Genomic DNA, 18,934 nt, shown 5'->3' on the forward strand with positions numbered 1-18,934 from the left:
CTGACCTTTCCTTAGTTTTCCCATCTGTAAAATGAGGACAATGACAATACAACTTTATCTCATGGAGCTGGGTGGGAATTATCTAAGTTAATGAATGAACAGTGCTTAGAACAATACCTGGCACCAGTAAATGTTCAAAAAATGTTAGCCACTGTTAAATCTGTATATATAACCCACAGCAAAAATACTTACTGAAATTTTCTCTGTATATTGTCTAGTGAAAAAGTAAGGTGCAGAACAGCATGTATAGTACTCTATTATTTGTGAAGGACCAAAAAGCTAAACATACTTGAATGTGGAAAAAAAGAGAGGCGGGGGACAGTTGTAAAGTATATGTTTATATAAGCAAAGAATATGAAACCAAGGTGCCGAGTATAGAACATGGAGGGAGGTTTATTCTTCTCTGTAAACACATCTGTGCCTTTATAATTTTGTCCCATGTTCACGTGTTATTATTCAGTAAAAAAATTTATCAAACAATACTTACTATCAACATAGAAATAACATTGGTAGCCCCATTAATCCATCAATTCTACCTTTATTTAAAACTTAATCCAAAAGCCACTTACTAAACGATGCAATCACAATTAAATTAGGTGAATGGAAGGCAAACACTTATAACTTTGTCCTCTTTACAACCATCTCCAATTAAAAAACTGAATCAGTAAATGCCGATGTCCTCCAACTTAAATATGAGAAATTATTACACTGATTTGTGTTGGTCCCAAAGGACACTTAATATGTAACAGTTTTTCAAATAATGAATCAATTAGTTACAAAAGAAGATAATAAATGTTTGGGAGGGTTAATAAACTAATTTAATTAGCTCAATAATATATGCATTATTTTGATTAATATAAAAATCATATGTTAGGTATAAATATAAGAAAGAATTACATATTAAAATCCAGCGTACTAAAATTGACTCTATAAGGCATCCTCACATATGGCTAAGTAATTGAAAAAATTAGGGAAACCAGTAACGAGGCACAAAAGGGGTAAGTGCTTAGAAGACTGAATTTTTCTTTTCTTGGAAATACAGTCCAAAATTCACAGGTAACAAAACTAATTTTTATAACGTTTCTCACAGTATAAAACAAACAGTGAACTTTATTTCCATGAATTTTATCATCTTATTATACCACTATATATCCTCTGGGAAAAAAGAAAGAAAGAAAGAAGGAAAACAAATGCCATCAAGACAAACAAACCCAACAACCCAAAACAAACATCTGTTTTGTTTTCTCACATCTTAATAGCCTAGCTATTTTAGATACAAATATTTGTTTTGCCGACAAATGTTTCCAAAACATTAGTTAAAATTGTTTTGCTGAAATAGTTTATTTTTGAGCCGAACAAATCGCAAACTTTTCCAAAGTCCACAAGGCATCTGTGAAAATGAGCAAGTATGGCCTGCAGATTTTCCAAACCGTTCACTTAGCAAAATGGAGGCATCAAGACGCTTGCTATTGCAAACCTCAGGATCATTTCCACAATGAACAGACATAAGCATGTTAGCGAGTACAGACGAGATCCAAATATCCTGCATGACAGGGAAGATAGCCAGGAGTTTAGTTTTTTTAACCTGTCACACTGAGTTCCTCTGAGGGCTCAGAGTTCTGCAACCTTGAACAAGAACATTCCCCTCTTTTTCAGGCGCTTTGCTCTACTTTCTTGTGCCTTGGCAGGGATCAAAGAAGCAGAGGGAACAAATGGTTTCCCATGCATATTGAATTCCCTCTTATACTGATTTTTCCTCTGTCACTTGAAATTCAATATCGGCAAGATTCCCGTCCAACACCTTAACCAGTAAATTGTCTGCATGCGATCAGCGCACGTGAAGGTAGATTTCAACATCAAGTTGATGTAAGAAATTCAAATGAACAAATCCTTTGAAAAACAAACTTTTCTACAGAATTCATACTAAATCTTATTCCTAAAAGCTAATTATCTTTTATTTCACATTAATCTAAAATGTTTCGTTCACCATTCACTTTTATCTTTGTCCCTCACTGCTTTATATTTGTATTATTTTAAAAATATGATATTATAGGTAAATAGTGCTTTTGTAAGAATTTAGCTTCAACATTCTTGATTAACTTAATGATACCTAACACTTATTGAGCATTTAAGAGTGATGTGCCTCATTTTCCTCATCTGCAAAATGGAACAAATAGTACCTATCTCATGGTATATTTTAAGATTACATGTGGTAATGAATGTAGAGCTCTAAGCACAACAATTGTGTTCGATTGTATTTTATTATGTATTGTGATGATAGCTATCATAATTATTATGAGATATTCTAAGAGATTTAGGATAAAAAATATGTTGTCAGGCCAAATTATTTAAATACAGCACAGTAATTGGATTATAGATGATTGTTTAAATTTTGATTATACACATGAATCATATGATGAAAAATATCATATGATAAAAATGGTTTAAGTGATCTTTTGAGAAAAGTCAATCAATTTTCTTCGTAACAATACTCAAAAAATTATTTCTATCACTCTTTTGAAAGAATATACTTAGTTAGATTAGTAGTAATATGACTTAAGCTTTTACGATCAGTACAAGATGATAACTTACTCTATACCTCAGTGGCTAGGGGATGATAAAATGCTAGTTTAGATATTAGCACAAAAGGAAAACACCTTCAAATTTATTTTTCCCTGCCTCTATTTTGATCATAGAAAAAAATCATTGGCTTTGTAAAAGATGGTTTTTTAAAAATAAAAATGAGTGAAATCTGTAATTTATTATTTAAAGTAATCATGGATTTCATTGCTACACTGTCTTACAGTCTTTGATTGAACAAGGAAAACTAGTTGATTCTGATCAAAATTTTATTTTATAGAGAGTGAAATTTGAATTTACCATGGAATACCCTTCTACTCAGAAATTACACGTATCTTCTAATAAGAGAAAGCCATTTAATCTGTAAGATGTGAATATCTGGGTAACTGTAACTAATGATATTTACTGTAAACTATGAAATTTCTAAGATTTTCTCTCCAATAAAATGTTTATAAATATATACATCATTAAAAGGGAGGATTCCAATGGTAATAAAAACAAAAATAAGTATTAAAATATTGTGAAGTAAGTGAAAATGAAAAAGCAAAACCCATCGAATTCTGTGAAATGCCACAAAAACAGTGCTCAGGAAAAAATTAACAGCACTGAACACATATATTAGAAAAGAAAGATCTAAAAATCAATCATCTAAGCTCCACTCTTAGGAAACTATAAAAAGAAAAACAAGCTAACTCAAAAGCAATCAGAAAAAAATAATGAAATAGTGAAAATCAGAGAAGTTAATAAAATTAAAAACAGGAAAACAACAGAGAAAAAAAAACAGGAAAACAACAGAGAAAATCAATGAAACTGGCTCTTTGAGAATACCAATAAAACTGATAAACCTCTAGGTAGGCTAACCAAGATAAAAAGAGAATACACAAATTACTAATATCAGAAATGAAAGACAGCCATCATTAGCAATCCCATGAACATCAAAAGGATAATAAAGAAATGTTATGAACAATTCTATATCCACAAATTAGACAAAGTTAGATGAAATGGACCAATTCCTTGAAAGACAGTCTACCCAAACTCACAGAAGGAAAAATAGATAATATGAATAGGTCTGTACCTATTAAAGAAATTGAGCCAACAATTAATCTTTCAAAACAGAAAGCACTAGACCAGGATGGGTTCCCTGGTAAATTTCATCAAATACTTAAGAAAAAAAATGATTACAATTCTCTACAATCTGTTCCAGAAAACAGAAGCAGAGGGAACATTTTGTAATTCCATCAGTGAGGCCAGCATTACCCTAATACTGAAACGAGATAAAGGCATTACAAGATATGAAAACTAGAATAATATTTCTCATGAACATAAATGCAAAGATCCTCAACAAAATATTAGCAAACTGAATCCAACAATGTATAAAAAGAATTATATGTCATGACCAAGTAGGATTAATCCAAGATATATAAGGCTGGTTGAACATTTGAAAATTAATGTTATCCATCACATCAATGAGCTAATGAAGAAAAACCATATGATCAAATCATCAGATGCATAAAAAGCATTTGACAAAGTCCAATACCCATTCATAATAAAAAAATCTCAGTAATCTAGGAAAGAGGAGAGAGCTTCCTAAAGTTGACAAAGAACATCAAAAAACAACTTACAGCTAACATTATACTTCATGGTGAGAAACTAGATGTTTCCTTTCTAAGATAAGGAACAAAGTAAAGATGCCCCCTCTACCATTCCTGTTCGACATTGTACTAGAAGTCCTTACTAATGCAATAAGAAAATAAAAGGTATACAAATTGGGAAAGAAGAAATATAACTGTCTTTTTTCACAAAAAACATGATTGTCTGTGTAGAAAATATAAAAAAAAATCAACAAATACCCACCCCCAAAACCAAACAACTCCTGAAACCAATGAGGAAGGTTGCGGGATATAACATAATAGATAAAAGTCAAATGCCTTCCTATATACCAGCAATGAGCAGTTGGAATTTGAAATTAAAAACACCATTATTTCCATCAACACTAGAGAGGGAAAGAGAGAGAGAGAGAGAGAGAGAGAGAGAGAGAAAGAGGTGTAACTCTAAAAATTATATATAAGCTTTATGTGAGAAAAACTATAAAAGAAATCAAAGAAGATATAAATAAATGGAGAGATATTCCACGCATATGGATAGAATCAATATTGTCAAGACGTCAGTTTTTTCCAATTTGATCTATAAATTCAACGTGATTCCAGCCAAAATCCCAGAAATTTACTTTGTGGATACTGACAAATTGATTCTAAAGATTATATGGAGAGACAAAAGACTCAGAATAGCCAACACAATGCTGAAGGAGAAGAAAAAAGTTGGAAGACAGACACTGTCTAACTTTAGGACTTACTATAAAGCTGTAGTAATCAAGACAGAGTGGTTTTGGTGAAAAAATAGACAAATGGATCAATGGAACAGAAGAGAGAGCCCTGAAATAGCCCCACTTAAATACAGTCAAGTGGTCTTTGACAAAGCAGCAAAGACAACATAATGGAGAAAAGATAGTTTTTCAAAAATTAATCTGGAACCACTGCACATCCATATGCAAAAAAATGAATCTAGACCCTGACCTTACATCTTTCGCAAAAATTAATTCAAAATGTGTCAGAGACCTAAATGTAAAATGCAAAATTATGAAACTTCTAGATAGTAACACAGGAGAAAATCTAGATGGCCTTGGTTTTGGCAATAAGTTTTTAGATACAGGAGCAAAGGCATGATCCATGAGGGAAAAGTTGATAAACTGGAGTATTAAAATTAAAAACTTCTCTGCAAAAGACACGGCTAAGAGAAAAGAAAATCCATAGACTGGGAGAAAATATTGCAAAACACCTATCTGATAAAAGATGTGTATCAAAATAAACAAAGAACTCCTAAAACCCAACAATAAGAAAACAAACAACCTGTTTAAGAAGTGGGCAAAATATCTCTACAGACACCTCACCAAAAAAGACATACAGATGGCAAATAAGCATATGAAAAGGTGCTTCACATCATATGTCATTAGGAAACAAAACAACAAGATAGCACTACTTCTCAATTAGAATGTCCAAAATCTAAAACACTGACAACACCAAATTCTGGCAAAATATGGAGCAACAGGAATTCTTATTCATTGCTGATGAGAATACAAAATGGTATAGCCACTTCGGAAGATGACTTGGAAGTTTCTTCTAAAGCTAAACGTAGTGCTGCCATATGATCCAGCAATCACACTACTAGGTATTTACTCACAGGAGTTGAAAATTTATATCTATTAAAAATTAACTGCATACAAATGTTTATAGAAACTTCATTCATAACTGCCAGAAACTCAAAGCACCAAGATGTCCTTCAATTGGGGGTGAGGGGTGATTGGCATGGCTAGTTGAAGAGTAGCCATGAGTTTAAGACATGAGTTTAAAGACATGGCTAGTTGAAGAGTAGGCATGAGTTTAAGAGTAGGCATGAGTTTAAGGCATGGCTAGTTGAAGAGTAGGGTGATTGGCATGGCTAGTTGAAGAGTAGGCATGAGTAGGCAATAAATAAATTAAAATCTCAATGACTGGAAAATCTCTATATTTCTCAAGGTAGATTCTAACACATCTGCAGATGATGTGAATTTTTTAATTAAGATAGTGAAGAAAGAGCTAATAAATTCATTTTTAAAAGAATGAATGCAAAGGCACTGTTTTTAGTTTTTAAAATAGAGTAAAATTTTGGAAGCTTTCAGATTCAAGTTATATTATTTTTAACACATTAAAATATCCACCCAAAGGGTAATAAAGCTTTGAATATTTCATTATAAACACTTTAAAATAATTTTTGAACTCAAAATCCATGAGGAATTACATGTTTACAAGTAATACTGCATACCATCACAGACTTAAAAAGTAACTTTAAAAAGGCACAAGAAACCCACAAATGAGTCCTTACATGTTTGCCCTGAAAAATCCTTACAAAACTATCTTTATATGTCCATTGTAACATAACAATTCTAAGAACAATGCAGGAACAGAAATCATGAAACATGAGAGAAATATCACATATACCTAGATTTGTCCCTACTGCATAATATAATGAAATTGAAAGGCAGAAACCAGGTCATACATAAGATAAGAAAATGACTAGAGTCTAACTCTCCAGTATTATAAAATACTAACTTTAAACCCAATAGACTAAAAGTAAAAGAAAAAAAAAGACCCAAAATTATTCCAACAAAAAGAGGCATTCATTATTTTAACAATGTAAAAAATTCTACCTCAAAACAGAAATTGTTTTTAATAAGTCATTTCTAATTCTTTAGTTTAATAAATTCTTCTGTTTTATGTACTTTACCATCAAAACTTCCTTTTCATCAAGAATAGTAAGTCTATTATTTTATATGCGACTACTAAGAAAGACAAGTTAATGCCAAAAAACTTAGCTTGAATCTGCGGTCTTTTCACAAATTAAAGAATGAAAACAAAATACCCAGACTAGACCTTCCTTGAATTTTTAAAGAAAACCATTTCTTTTTCAATGTGGAAACTCAGTGAACTTTCCACTTCTAATTATGCAACACAAGAAAGGCTGATCCAGACATACTCGGCTTTAGTTGGAAGAGGTATGTATAAGAAATCTGAAAAGTATTATTTTTTCCTCGGTTCAACTCATTTCTATTCTTTTCCCATAAGATAATGAAATTAAAATAAGTACCTAAAACACTAAGCACTTTTACTTTTACAATACAAGCTAAAATACATCATTCACTCTTAAAACCACGGACCAATTTTGAAATTAGAATTTTTCATTGTTTTCCATGTGGCCTGGCTTTATAGTCCACCATCCCCACTCTTTCACATAGCATCCCTTTTAGGAAAAATACTCACTTAGAACAATGTCTGGTTTCAGAACAAACACTTATATCTGACCAAATGGCCTTTTCATAAAAGCTCTAATCAACCTTAATTTAAGAAACACAATTAAGTCTTCAACAGTTTATTTATAATGCAGTATTCACAGCCAAAATATCAGAAATTAAATATTATTCGCTGTCTCCTCTTCTCTTTCTATGACTCTCTAGATCCTAAAAGAGGTTTGCTACATCTCATTCACATAAGGATCCTCATTTCAAAACTCCTTTTAGTTCTCAGGAAGCTTGCATGACACAGGTGGTTCAAATGAAAAGGCAAGATCTCCCTAAAGTTGGGACAAGCCATTACCTTTCCTCATGATGCCAATATGAAGTTTACGTAAGTAGAGAAAGTTCTATAAAAACTCCTACAATAAATTCAATGCACTCTATAATAAAATTTGTCTTCGGTGTCATTACATAGATGTGAAATCTAATTAAAGGAAGAGAGAGATATGTATACTCAGTTCTATGAAAACTGTATGTACACATGTAAACTGAATGAGGAATCAGCTTAGTTTTTGGAAAATAAAGATACATGGAATACAATTATCAAAGACAAAAATATTTAGTTAAAATGTGCAGCAGAAATAATGAGCATTAGAAGTTAATTGAAAGACAAGAATGATGAAACTCTAGAATAAAGCAATGTCTGCATACTTATTTTTAAATTTTTAAAAGGAAAAAAACGTGGAACATGAAAAATTTTGAAGACTTTTGGGGGAGAAATCACCCATTAATTTTTAAAATATAATTCTATAGTCAAAAATTAAATTAGCATTTATTACACAGAACTTTTTTTCATGATTTAGGATAACCTAGAATGCACACTATGATTATAATATCAGAAAGGTAATTTTTTCAATGTTAAGACCATTTTAACCTGGCTCGTAGCAATAGAGTCGGCTTTAGCACTGGAAACAGGCAAGAGGAAGAAAACTTGGACTCTTTGAGGATAACAGCTTATTTTGTAATTCATGAAAGGTATGATTACCTCTTTAAAAAGTTAAGGCAAGGAGGTGAGAAGTATGTGAAAGTATAGGAAACGTTAAGTAAAGACCAATTCAGGAAATTAGGCAGACACCATTAAGAGTTCTAGAAAGAAAGAATCAATGAGGGGAAGAGATATCAAAGACATCATGTAGGCAGATTTCCACATGGAGAGGCTGGCATTTGAAAGGGACCAGCAAGGGTTGTGCAGAAGCATAACAAATGCCCAAACTCATGACACATTGTCATGAAATTCACAGCAGGCCACATGTGGGAAAGCAGAGGCTCATTTTTGATTGTTTTTTAAACTATCAGCAAGATATTACTTTGATGAAAAACATTAAATATTGAATAATGATAAACACTAAATTCTAGGCATTGCCATTTTATGCTCTATATGTGGTGCCAATGAATTATAGCTAAGTATTTATAATTATGCATCTTAAAAACTATATATATCTTAAAAATTGAGTATATTTACAGATAAAATCTCTATTTCATGTACTTTTGATGTTTATATACTTTATTTTAAAATTTCAAGCAAATAAAAACATAAATAAAAATGAATGCCACAGTCATGCTGCTTGACTTATATTTAGTCCTTGCCAAAAGCTGCCAAAATTGTGCAACCACTGCATGAATACATGACTGTAGAAAAATGCATTGAAACCATTGAAAATATCACCTGCAGGACTAATAATATTCACATAATTACCTGCTGTGGGATCTGTAACTGCTTGGCTGGTGATGCCAGATGGTGGTTCTTGAAGCTGGTAAGTGGCATTGGTGGATGGTGTCGTTGGGCTGGTGTTGCTGCTGGTCATATAATGTGCTGGATACGGTGAGCTGTTATAATACTGTGCATACTGACCCTGGCCAAAACCGGGATAAGATGGATAGTCCTACAAAATCAAACCACACAAGAATTGTCTGTCAAAATACTGCTGCTTATCTCTTACATATCAAAGTGTAACTGTAAGTATGTTTGGGTTTCTGAGCCTTTTCTGAATTCACACAGGGGGGCATACAAGTACACATTAACTAAAGAGCTCAGACTTGCAAACAAATTTTATGTAAGATTATATACATTCTTCATATTTTTGCTCTTCTATGATGCAATACTAGGTAAAATTAAACCAATCTGAAAACCAAACAACTCACCACAGAAGACTGCTAAAGTGAATTTTAAAAGAAAACTACTAAAAGCCTTAGGAAAGCTCTCACTTATAAACAGATCTTTCTTTATATAAGAAAATCATGTTGCATTTAAAGATATTTTTCAGAAGTTAAACTGGCTTTTTAAATTACCTGCTGTGAACTATTAAAACCAGAGGAATTTGTGAGTGAATTATTTCCTGTATATAATCCTGATGATGTTGTAAAACTGCTACCTAAAACAAAATGAAAAGAAATACGGTTATACCAGGCTTGTGGAATAATGTGGGTACAGGAAAATAGCATTTAGAAAAGGCAGAATTGGCATTTGGTTTGTCTTCAACACTAGAATCCATTGTCATGTCTAAAATGTAGTTTTCTTAACATAGTTGATGATTTTATTTTTACTACAAAATTAAAAAACAAAGAGGTTTAAATTTCCAAGGATATTAGTAACATATAGACTAAGGACAAAATTATACATTTGTGTAAAAATATTAGACAATGAACTTTTCAATTTGCAAAACACACCAAGATTTTTCATGTCTTTATATTAAATTCACATAGTGTAAAATGATGGGGTCAGGTTAGATGATCTTTAAGGTTCTTGCTAGCTCAAGAACTATACTACTTCCAAGAACTTAAAATGCTTTCAGACTTGTATTATATGGTCATTAAAATGGCGTACTGAAAAAGCCATTTCATTTCACAGAGGAATGAATGGCAGCACTTGATAAATTTGATAAAACAAAGATGAAAGAGGAATATGATTAATGTTTTATCTATTACATGTGCTGTCAAGATAATGTTCTATCTGTTGAATGTCCACATTGTTAAACAATGAACAGTAGGCACTGTGTAAGATACAACACCAGAGCAAAGCTGAGTTCCCTCTTTCACATGATTTACTAGTTATTAAGCTATGCAAAACAATAATATGCTACCATTGATAATCATATTGGGAAAAATTTTTTTAAGAAGGTAAGATCAGGGATTGGGAAATATATAAAAAATGGCATTCATATACTGCAAAATGGGAATTTACATAGGCACAATCTTTCTGTTTGGCTATTTGGCCTATGATCGAGAAATTTTGTATGCCATTTAACCCAGCAATTTTATTTCAGGCATTTACTCTAAGAAAAAAAATTATAGAATTATACAAAGAGATGGCAAAGATATTCTTCAGTGTTGCTTCTAATAAGAAAATCTAGGGAAGCAGCCCCAAGTCCATAACAGGTACTATTCAGAAAATGGAATACTATGAAGCTGTTTAAACGGTATTACAATGATGTTTAATGGCATCAGAAAAATTTTCATATTATTTTGTGAAAGCAAAAACTAAAATAACAAAAAGGATTTTTGATGATCTCATTTAAAATATTTTTTAAAGCATAACAAATTTTCAAAAAGCACAAAATTCTAAGAAATGCTATCTCTGAAGGATTTGATATATGGTCACATAGCATTCATTAAGTCAATTTACATTTTTAAGTTTTCTACTCGGAACCTATGTTGTTTCTATAATTAGAAACAAAAGTCATTTTTTAAAAAGTTAGTTTTATGGCAAATGAGCGGTATAGGCCACAAATGTGTTGGCAGTTCAAGGAGGAATCTCTTCAATTTGAACTCACTATTCAGATGGCTCCAGGTATAAAATGTGGTAATATATGCCAATTATTTACTTGCTATTGAACATTTAAGTATTGGCTTAAGAGTCAGAAAACAGAGTTTCCAGTTCATCATTTATGAGCTGTTTGGACTTTGGACAAGTCTCTTAGCCACTCTAAAACATAATTTCCTTATCTGCAAAAACTCTACTTTGCAGTGTTCCTAACGGATCAGATGAGGTAATGTTTTGGAAAGCATAATGGACACTCTACAATATCACATAAACATTAGGCACATTATGGTTTATGGCAGCAAGCACTTCTAAAATTCTCTATTTATGTATCTTTTCCCTCTTTTTACTTTCCCGAATTAGATAAATATGACTTAATCTCTTTACATATCTAAAATTCTATTCCTATTTACTTATCGAGCATCTATGAACTTTAAAAGCTTGAGCCAAGAATTATTTTTATTAAGAAGGGAATCTATTTCCTAAAACAGTGTCAAATTTAGTTATCACACAGACTCTATTTGAGGTTTCTTCATTTGTATATTTCAGGAATATCGATTGTTTGAAGTTCCCAGACTACCTATCTCAGATAGGCAGAGAGCTCTCACAGTGCTAGTAGCCACCACAATTAGCCATCAATAGACAGGCTTCACATATTAATGTTCATTTGCATGTGGTAATCACATGCAAGGGAAACATATAGTCAATGCCAGGCTCATGGTGACAATTACATTGGGCTAAAAGGATGACTAAGACATAGTCTCAGACCTCACAGGGCTTATCAGACTATCAGTTTTTGTTTTTTTTTAAACATTGTCCCTTATGGGCATACAACTCACTCTTTATGTGCATATCAGTGAACAATTTATTATTGATATTATATATAAAGCAAACTTATACATGGTGAACATTTAAAAATGCCTTGTAAAAGAAATTTTAAATTACTTTTGGATAAAGGTGTGGATATCAATGCTTTTTAAAAAGAAACTTCAGCTATTATATGCATTTAAGAGGAAAAATTACCTTGGGTTATGATCCGTTACTTTCATTTAAACTATACATTTTTCGGTTACAACTTGCTATTTTCATTTAAATGACAGAGTTTTAAGCAATAAATACTGACCTCAATAATCCCTATCCACCAAGAAAATGAATAAGATATAGAAAATACATTTTTAAAATGGATGTTTTCATTCCATAAGTTATCCCCTGAAATGAAGTAGGAAAGACCATGGAAGCTATATTGGCACACACAGGCCACGAGGGTCTGAACAAGTAAATCACAGTTCAGTACTCTAAATGGCACCCAAGTGACTTTCCAGACTAAATGCTACTTCCAAGACTGTACATTAGCTGGAATTCAACATAAGTTATACTCATTTGCTGGCTGACTGCAGGGTGAGATTCCATTCCATTTAGTATGCCGAAACAGGAGTTTAATGGCACCCCAGTGGCTTTGGAGACTTAATGCAACTTCCAAAAGGATCTTACTTTAGGGAGAGGTGTACATACTAGAGAATCAGGCTCAGGCAATATTAATTTTTCACCACCAGAATCAAGTTCGCAGGGCCACTCCACCTGCCTTCACATAGGACTTAGGCAAACAGAGCTGCTAACTCAGACAAGGCCACAGCAGGGGACTTCTGCAACAGCCTCCTCTACTGGTTTCTTTACCCATCTTTGGGAACTGTCCAGCCCATTCTCTGCAAAGTCAGTAGACTCTTTCTCTAATGTGCATGACTGATCGTGTCACTCCCTTGCTTAAAAATGGCTCCCTGTTGCCCTCAGGATAATATTCAAACTGCTTACTAGGGTTTATGTATTAGGCCTTAGCTGGTCTAAACCCAGTTTATCTTTTGAACTTCTTTGGTCTTTTCCCAGCAACTGTGACTCCAATGCACCTGGGCATACATTCTAGTCTAACCCTAGTAAACCAACATGCAGCAGGCTTTCTAATGTTACTCCTTACAGCTCCTACTTCCTCCTGTCAAATCCAGGTTAACTTCAATTACACTTCACAATTCAGCAGAATTTGAAATCCCCCTTCTCAGAAAAGCCTCCCTGAATTCCCATTCTCTCCTCCTTCCCTCTAAACCTGGGTTGCTGAACCAATCCATCTATCATCTGTCCATGTATCTCCATGATATATGTGTGTGTTTATCAATCTCTGTGACGTACGTACATTTGACATATATACACACACACATCCATGACTTACTAATCAGTATTTTAAGCCAAGTACTAATTGACCTGTAAACTAACAAATATAATTATATGTAAACTAGTCCTTCCCCTACAAAACAACTAAAAAAACTTTGACATTCCTATAAAAAATTGGATATTTATACCTAACCCATACAAATATCCCCAGAGTGCAAAATATAATAACAATACTAGAGGTGTACATACTGGAGAAGCAGGCTCAAGCAATATTAATTTTTCACCACCAGAATCAAGTTCGCAGGGCCGCTCCACCTGCCTTCACATAGGACTTAGGGTCTGACCAAGTAAATCACAGTTCAGTACTCCAAATGGTACCCAAGTGACTTTCCAGACTAAATGCTACTTCCAAGACTGGAACATACAAATATCCCCAGAGTGCAAAATATAATAACAATAAAACAGAAAATACCCATTGAGTACTCTCTGTATGTTAGGAAGTAGGGTCGCCCGTACATGCTTCACCTATACTCCACAACAACTTGATACTACAGGGTATATGATCATTCCCATTTTGCAGATAAGGAAACAGAGGGTCAGGTTACAGTAACACAGCTTCCAAGGAATGAAGGTGAAACACAAACACAGATCTGTCTGGTTTTAAGGTCTATACAATGCTGTCTTGCCTCCTCTTGCTCGATTTTATATTGTATTATGGGAAGTTCTGATATACACTAAAGTTTTCCCAGGCATTATTTTATAAAACAATTGTATTAAAATAATTTATATTTATATTTTGTAAATAATCTCAGGGATTTTATAATTATATTAAAAAGTGTTCGAAGCAAAATAGAAGTGACATGAACAAATAATAATACTTAAACATTTCTGAGTGCTTACATTGAGCCAGGCCCAAATAAAGCATTTTGCCTATTAGAACTCACCGATTACTCACAACCACCCCAGGAGGTGGATGCTGTTACATCCCGTGTTACAGATGAAGAAACTGCCGGAGGTAATAAGCAACTGTGGCAGAGCTGGGATTCAGTTCCAGGCACCTGGCTCCAGAACTGAAGCTCTTAATCTCTATAGTAAATTGCATCTCAGAATGGCAAGATTTTTGTCTGTGAGTTATTCCCCTTTTTTACGACCATTTCCAAAATATGCCTGACAAACTGCCTCAGAGTCATTAGGAAGTGCTTGTTCTTCCTAGGCAAATACCTGGGCTTCCCTTTCAGACACAGAAATCAGTCTCACTGAGGCAGAAGGACTAGGGTGTGATCTGAACATCCACGTGTTTACCACATACCTGTAAGTGTCTGATTTTTATACCAATTCAGTGGGTGTTATAGCAATTGCTTCAAAAATATGTAACTAGTATAACCTTTCTTCTTACACTAAGAAAGTAATCATTCTCTTCAAGCATTCAGAGCTGAAGCTTCTCAGAGCCTATCTGTGTGGGGGCATTTCTGGTTCTTGAGCTGAGCTAAAGATCATCTGGAGTAAGGGGCTCCACTTTGATAGCTAACTCAATGGAGACTTCAGTGCCAACACTACCAGATGGATTTCACTGAAGAATGCCACAAAGCAAAGGCAAAACAACAATGCTCATGCTCCCCAGAAAGCTTGAGTGTATGGGCTGTTAGACTCACTTGCAGGCTTAGCAAGAGAGGCGCATTTGTGTAGAAGGCTGTCACACACCAGGCTTGAACCTGGATGCTAGAGAGAGACAGGATAAGACATGACCAGGATAAAACAGACCTCCTTCCCTTAAGATCAATCCACTGAGAGTTTCTGTTGGATTTACAAGGGTCTTCACTTACAACTTTTGGTCACAGAATTATTTGTAATGTTTGGGATTCTTTAATCAAAATAATATAGAAGTATTTTCTTTTCTAGAAACAAATGACTTTACATCAAAAGACACCTCTAGATAAATAAAATAGAGCAGCTACATCCTATAATGAGAGGTTTTACATCACATTATATCATGAAAATTCCTCAAAGTAGAAAGAATTCCCATTATAACCCATTATTTCTCAAGCAATAAGTTTGGCAGAGATTGCTTCATGTGAAGCTTCGATAATTCTCGATAGAGTTTGGGGTGGGAGTGGGGATACCGTCTTACTCACTGGTTAAAAGGAAAAGCTTACCTAGTTAAATAACTATTGGCCAATATGGTGAAACCCTGTCTCTACTAAAAATACAAAAATTAGCCGGATGTGTAATCTCAGCTACTTGGGAGGCTGAGGCAGGAGAATCGCTTGAACTTGGGAGGCTGAAGTTTCAGTGAGCCAAGATCATGCCATTGTGCTCCAGCCTGGGTGACAAGAGTGAAACTCTATCATAAATAAATAAATAAATAAATAAATAAATAAATAAATGTTAACAATCATAGTCATGGTTATTATTATTTTTTTTGACATGGAGGGGAGACACTCATTTCCACAACAGGAAAATGGAAGCTTTTTCCCTTCATAACACCTCTTAAGATACAGCGTTATTTGTCCTTCCACTGCTGTCTTTTAAAGTTGATTATTTTTATATTCTAAGTGGTAAGATAATATATCTCTAATCACAAACACACACACACACACAGCTTTTCAAGTTAGTTTCATCAACAGCATCTACGGCATTCTTTATAGGTACAACTCTAGAGATTGTTGTGATGCAAAAGAAGTGGGCATCATGAACCTATCCCTTGAAGAAAGTTAGAAAATCCCACACACTCATGAAGATGACACAAAGAACATCAGCTTGCATCATCCACCCAGGTGTCACAGCTCTCACTGCATTACTCACTTGGGTGCCACAGCCCTGCTAAGGAGGTGCTCAGCAAAATGACATGAAGACACCTGGTTAGACTGGGAAGGAAAGCACATGCTTCCCCAAAAAGAGAAGAAGTGTACTCACTCCTGGCACAGGGTGAGAATAAACTATCCAAAGATCAGAGAATAGAAAGTTTTTGGGAAATTGGGTGAGGAGTGTGAATGATCGTGGGTGATGGAAGTTTCTTGATCATTTAAGAAAAACAGCTCAAAAAAGAAATGGCATTCTTTAATGGCAAAATGCAAGAATCTGAATGTCCAACAAATCATCATTAGTATACTGGGACCAATGAAATGTTACGATTCTGAATTGCTGGGGGTGGGGAAAAAGCTAGAGAACCCTTACAAATGCAAGGATACAAATGTTTATCTGGGCCTGGAGATGCCACTCGGGGTTTGGGATGGGGGTGCTCAGGAGAAGAATATTATAACCAGGCTGTTGCCTACAGCTCCCCATGCACAGCTCACCATGGTACTTTAGGATGTGATCACTGCTATCTCGGAAACTCACCTTGCTCAGTCTTGCTCCTCTTACTTAATGCTTCCCTCCCTCACTCCACATTTTCCATCCTTCAAGGCCTCACCCAAGTCTCACCTGTCCAATAAGCTTTCCTTGACTGTTACTCTTTGTACTGAGTTTATCTTCTGGAAACCCGAGCTCCCTAATAATTGATACCATGTAATTGACCTCTTCGTTAGACCAGTACTAAGCAAGTCCCCCTTAGTCTTGTTTTCATTCTGACCATAAGTTCCTTAAGCTCATTTTCTATATTTATCCTGTCTGCCTTCATAGAGATGGATAAACCGTGCCTGACTCATGCCATTGAAAGGCTTCATCTAGGCTCGAGTGGGAGCCAGAACTGTACTGTTGCTTGAGAATTTCAATCTATGTGGTAAGTGACTAAAGGATTTAGTGAGAACTCGATTGTCATAAAGTATTAGGTGTGGGGACAGGTGAGGACCTTTCCTTAGATTTTTGTTGGTGGGGAGGGGGACAGTTTGGAAGAATGACTTTAAGGCCCACAAAAGATTTTAAGAGAGAAAAGGTCTCTCAACTTTATTTTTTCATCAATTTAAAAAAGTGAGTAGGGAAAGAAAAGATAAATAATAATTGAGCTTATTTCTCAGACTTTATCTGGAGGACTTTGATATTTAACAGATTTTATCTGAACACTTTGCTGGGGTTTTTTTATTTTTTAGAGACAGTGTCTCACTCTGTCACCCAGGCTGGAGTGCAGTGGCATGATCTTGGCTCACGGCAACCTCCGCCTCCCAGGTTCAAGCAATTCTCGTGCCTCAGCCTCTTGAGTAGCTGGGATTACAAGTGTGTCCCACCACACTCGGCTGACTGGTTTCTTTCAAACTGCATGATGTATAAAGGATTATCTTAGAAATCAGATTATAATCACTTTAGATTTAAATTATATAAAGAAAGTTAAATTCTGGACCTGTAAGCACCTTCTGAAAGGAGTTAAAATATTTTTGAATCTCCAGTATATAGTCCAGCAGACTTTAAATCAAATAAAATTTTAAGTTAAGTATCCATGGATTTTTACCTCATAAAATCTCACCTATTTGAGCGATGAATACCACTGGACCCCAGAGATGGTAGAAGGACTTCACATCTACATACCATCGGGGCATGCCGATAGGATGTTAACCTTGTTAGTCCAGCTGTCAGGATCCTAACAGAACACTGACCCATGGTCCAGATTCTGCCCTCCTAAGAGGCTATTCACTCTCATAGCTCAGAGATTGGCATATCACAGGTGTATTAATGAAAACAAGTCTTGCTTGTGTAAGAAAAACTTCAAATTCAGAATGCAATAACATCCTATGGCTTTAGAGTACATTTATAGTTCAATCTTTCCACATCCATTTTCTGAGGTTATTTTCAACATCATCATGTGAGATGACTGAGGCAGGGTCCTCATCTTCATTCAAAAAGTAGAGGATGGATAAGGTGACCATTATCTCTGGTGCCAGGTTATTGTTTTCTAATCTGTCATGCCAAATCTACCTTTTAGATTTTCTCAATCGGTAATGTTGAAAGCAAATTGGTATTAAGTGGTATTAATTTTTGGCTACACTAAAATCATAGACACACTAGGAGCAGAAATAATCATACCTAAGAAATTTAATAAATACGTTTGGAATCAAATGATCCCATTTTTAAAGGACTTCTTCATTGTGACTCTGTTTTAGGCTAGTAAATTTAAAAGTAAATTACATAAAGTGTCCCAGGGACAGCGCGTCACAAAGATTTTGCTTTGCTTTCTTCTTATCAATGTTGGCTTCCTACAGAGAAAGAGTGGTGGCCTTGTCAACCATAACAAACAAGAAACAGTCTTGCTTGAAGATCCTATATGGGACATGCAGTTCTGTAAGTGCTAAGCAATTTTAGTTTTAAAACAAACCCATCCCTCAAAACTTCTCTTAATACATCTTCACTACCTCTTCGTAGTTAAGAACACAGCCTATGTCGATTTAAACATTACTTAAAATGTTAAATCAAAGTTTTGTGTATGATTTAACCTGGGTAATACTGCCCAGCTATAACTTCAAAAAGCTTTTTTTTTTTTTTTTTTAAAGAAAAAAAAAAAAAAGGAGTAACAAGTAGGTCAAAGGTCTGCTTCACAGAGAACAAGGACTCACATTAAAAACCAGAATCCCAGCCAACATAAGAATGCTGGAACCTGCTGGGGCCTGTCTGTACTTGCCATG

General features: G+C 34.4%; 1 protein-coding gene across 10 annotated transcripts in view; it reads right to left on the minus strand.

Moving 5' to 3' along the window:
* The window catches only part of EYA1 (EYA transcriptional coactivator and phosphatase 1), a 357,217-nt gene that overhangs the window by 92,250 nt on the left and 246,033 nt on the right, over positions 1-18,934 (minus strand). For all 10 annotated transcript variants that reach the window (XM_063668878.1, XM_054499055.2, XM_054499050.2 and 7 more), the window contains 2 exons: positions 9,755-9,837; positions 9,162-9,348 (listed from right to left, as the gene is read on the minus strand). In XM_063668878.1, coding sequence (XP_063524948.1) covers positions 9,162-9,348; positions 9,755-9,837 — 270 coding nt within the window. The remainder of the gene's footprint in view (positions 1-9,161; positions 9,349-9,754; positions 9,838-18,934) is intronic.

The sequence above is a fragment of the Pongo pygmaeus genome, chromosome 7 (assembly GCF_028885625.2).
Source record: "Pongo pygmaeus isolate AG05252 chromosome 7, NHGRI_mPonPyg2-v2.0_pri, whole genome shotgun sequence".
Lineage (NCBI taxonomy): Eukaryota > Metazoa > Chordata > Mammalia > Primates > Hominidae > Pongo > Pongo pygmaeus.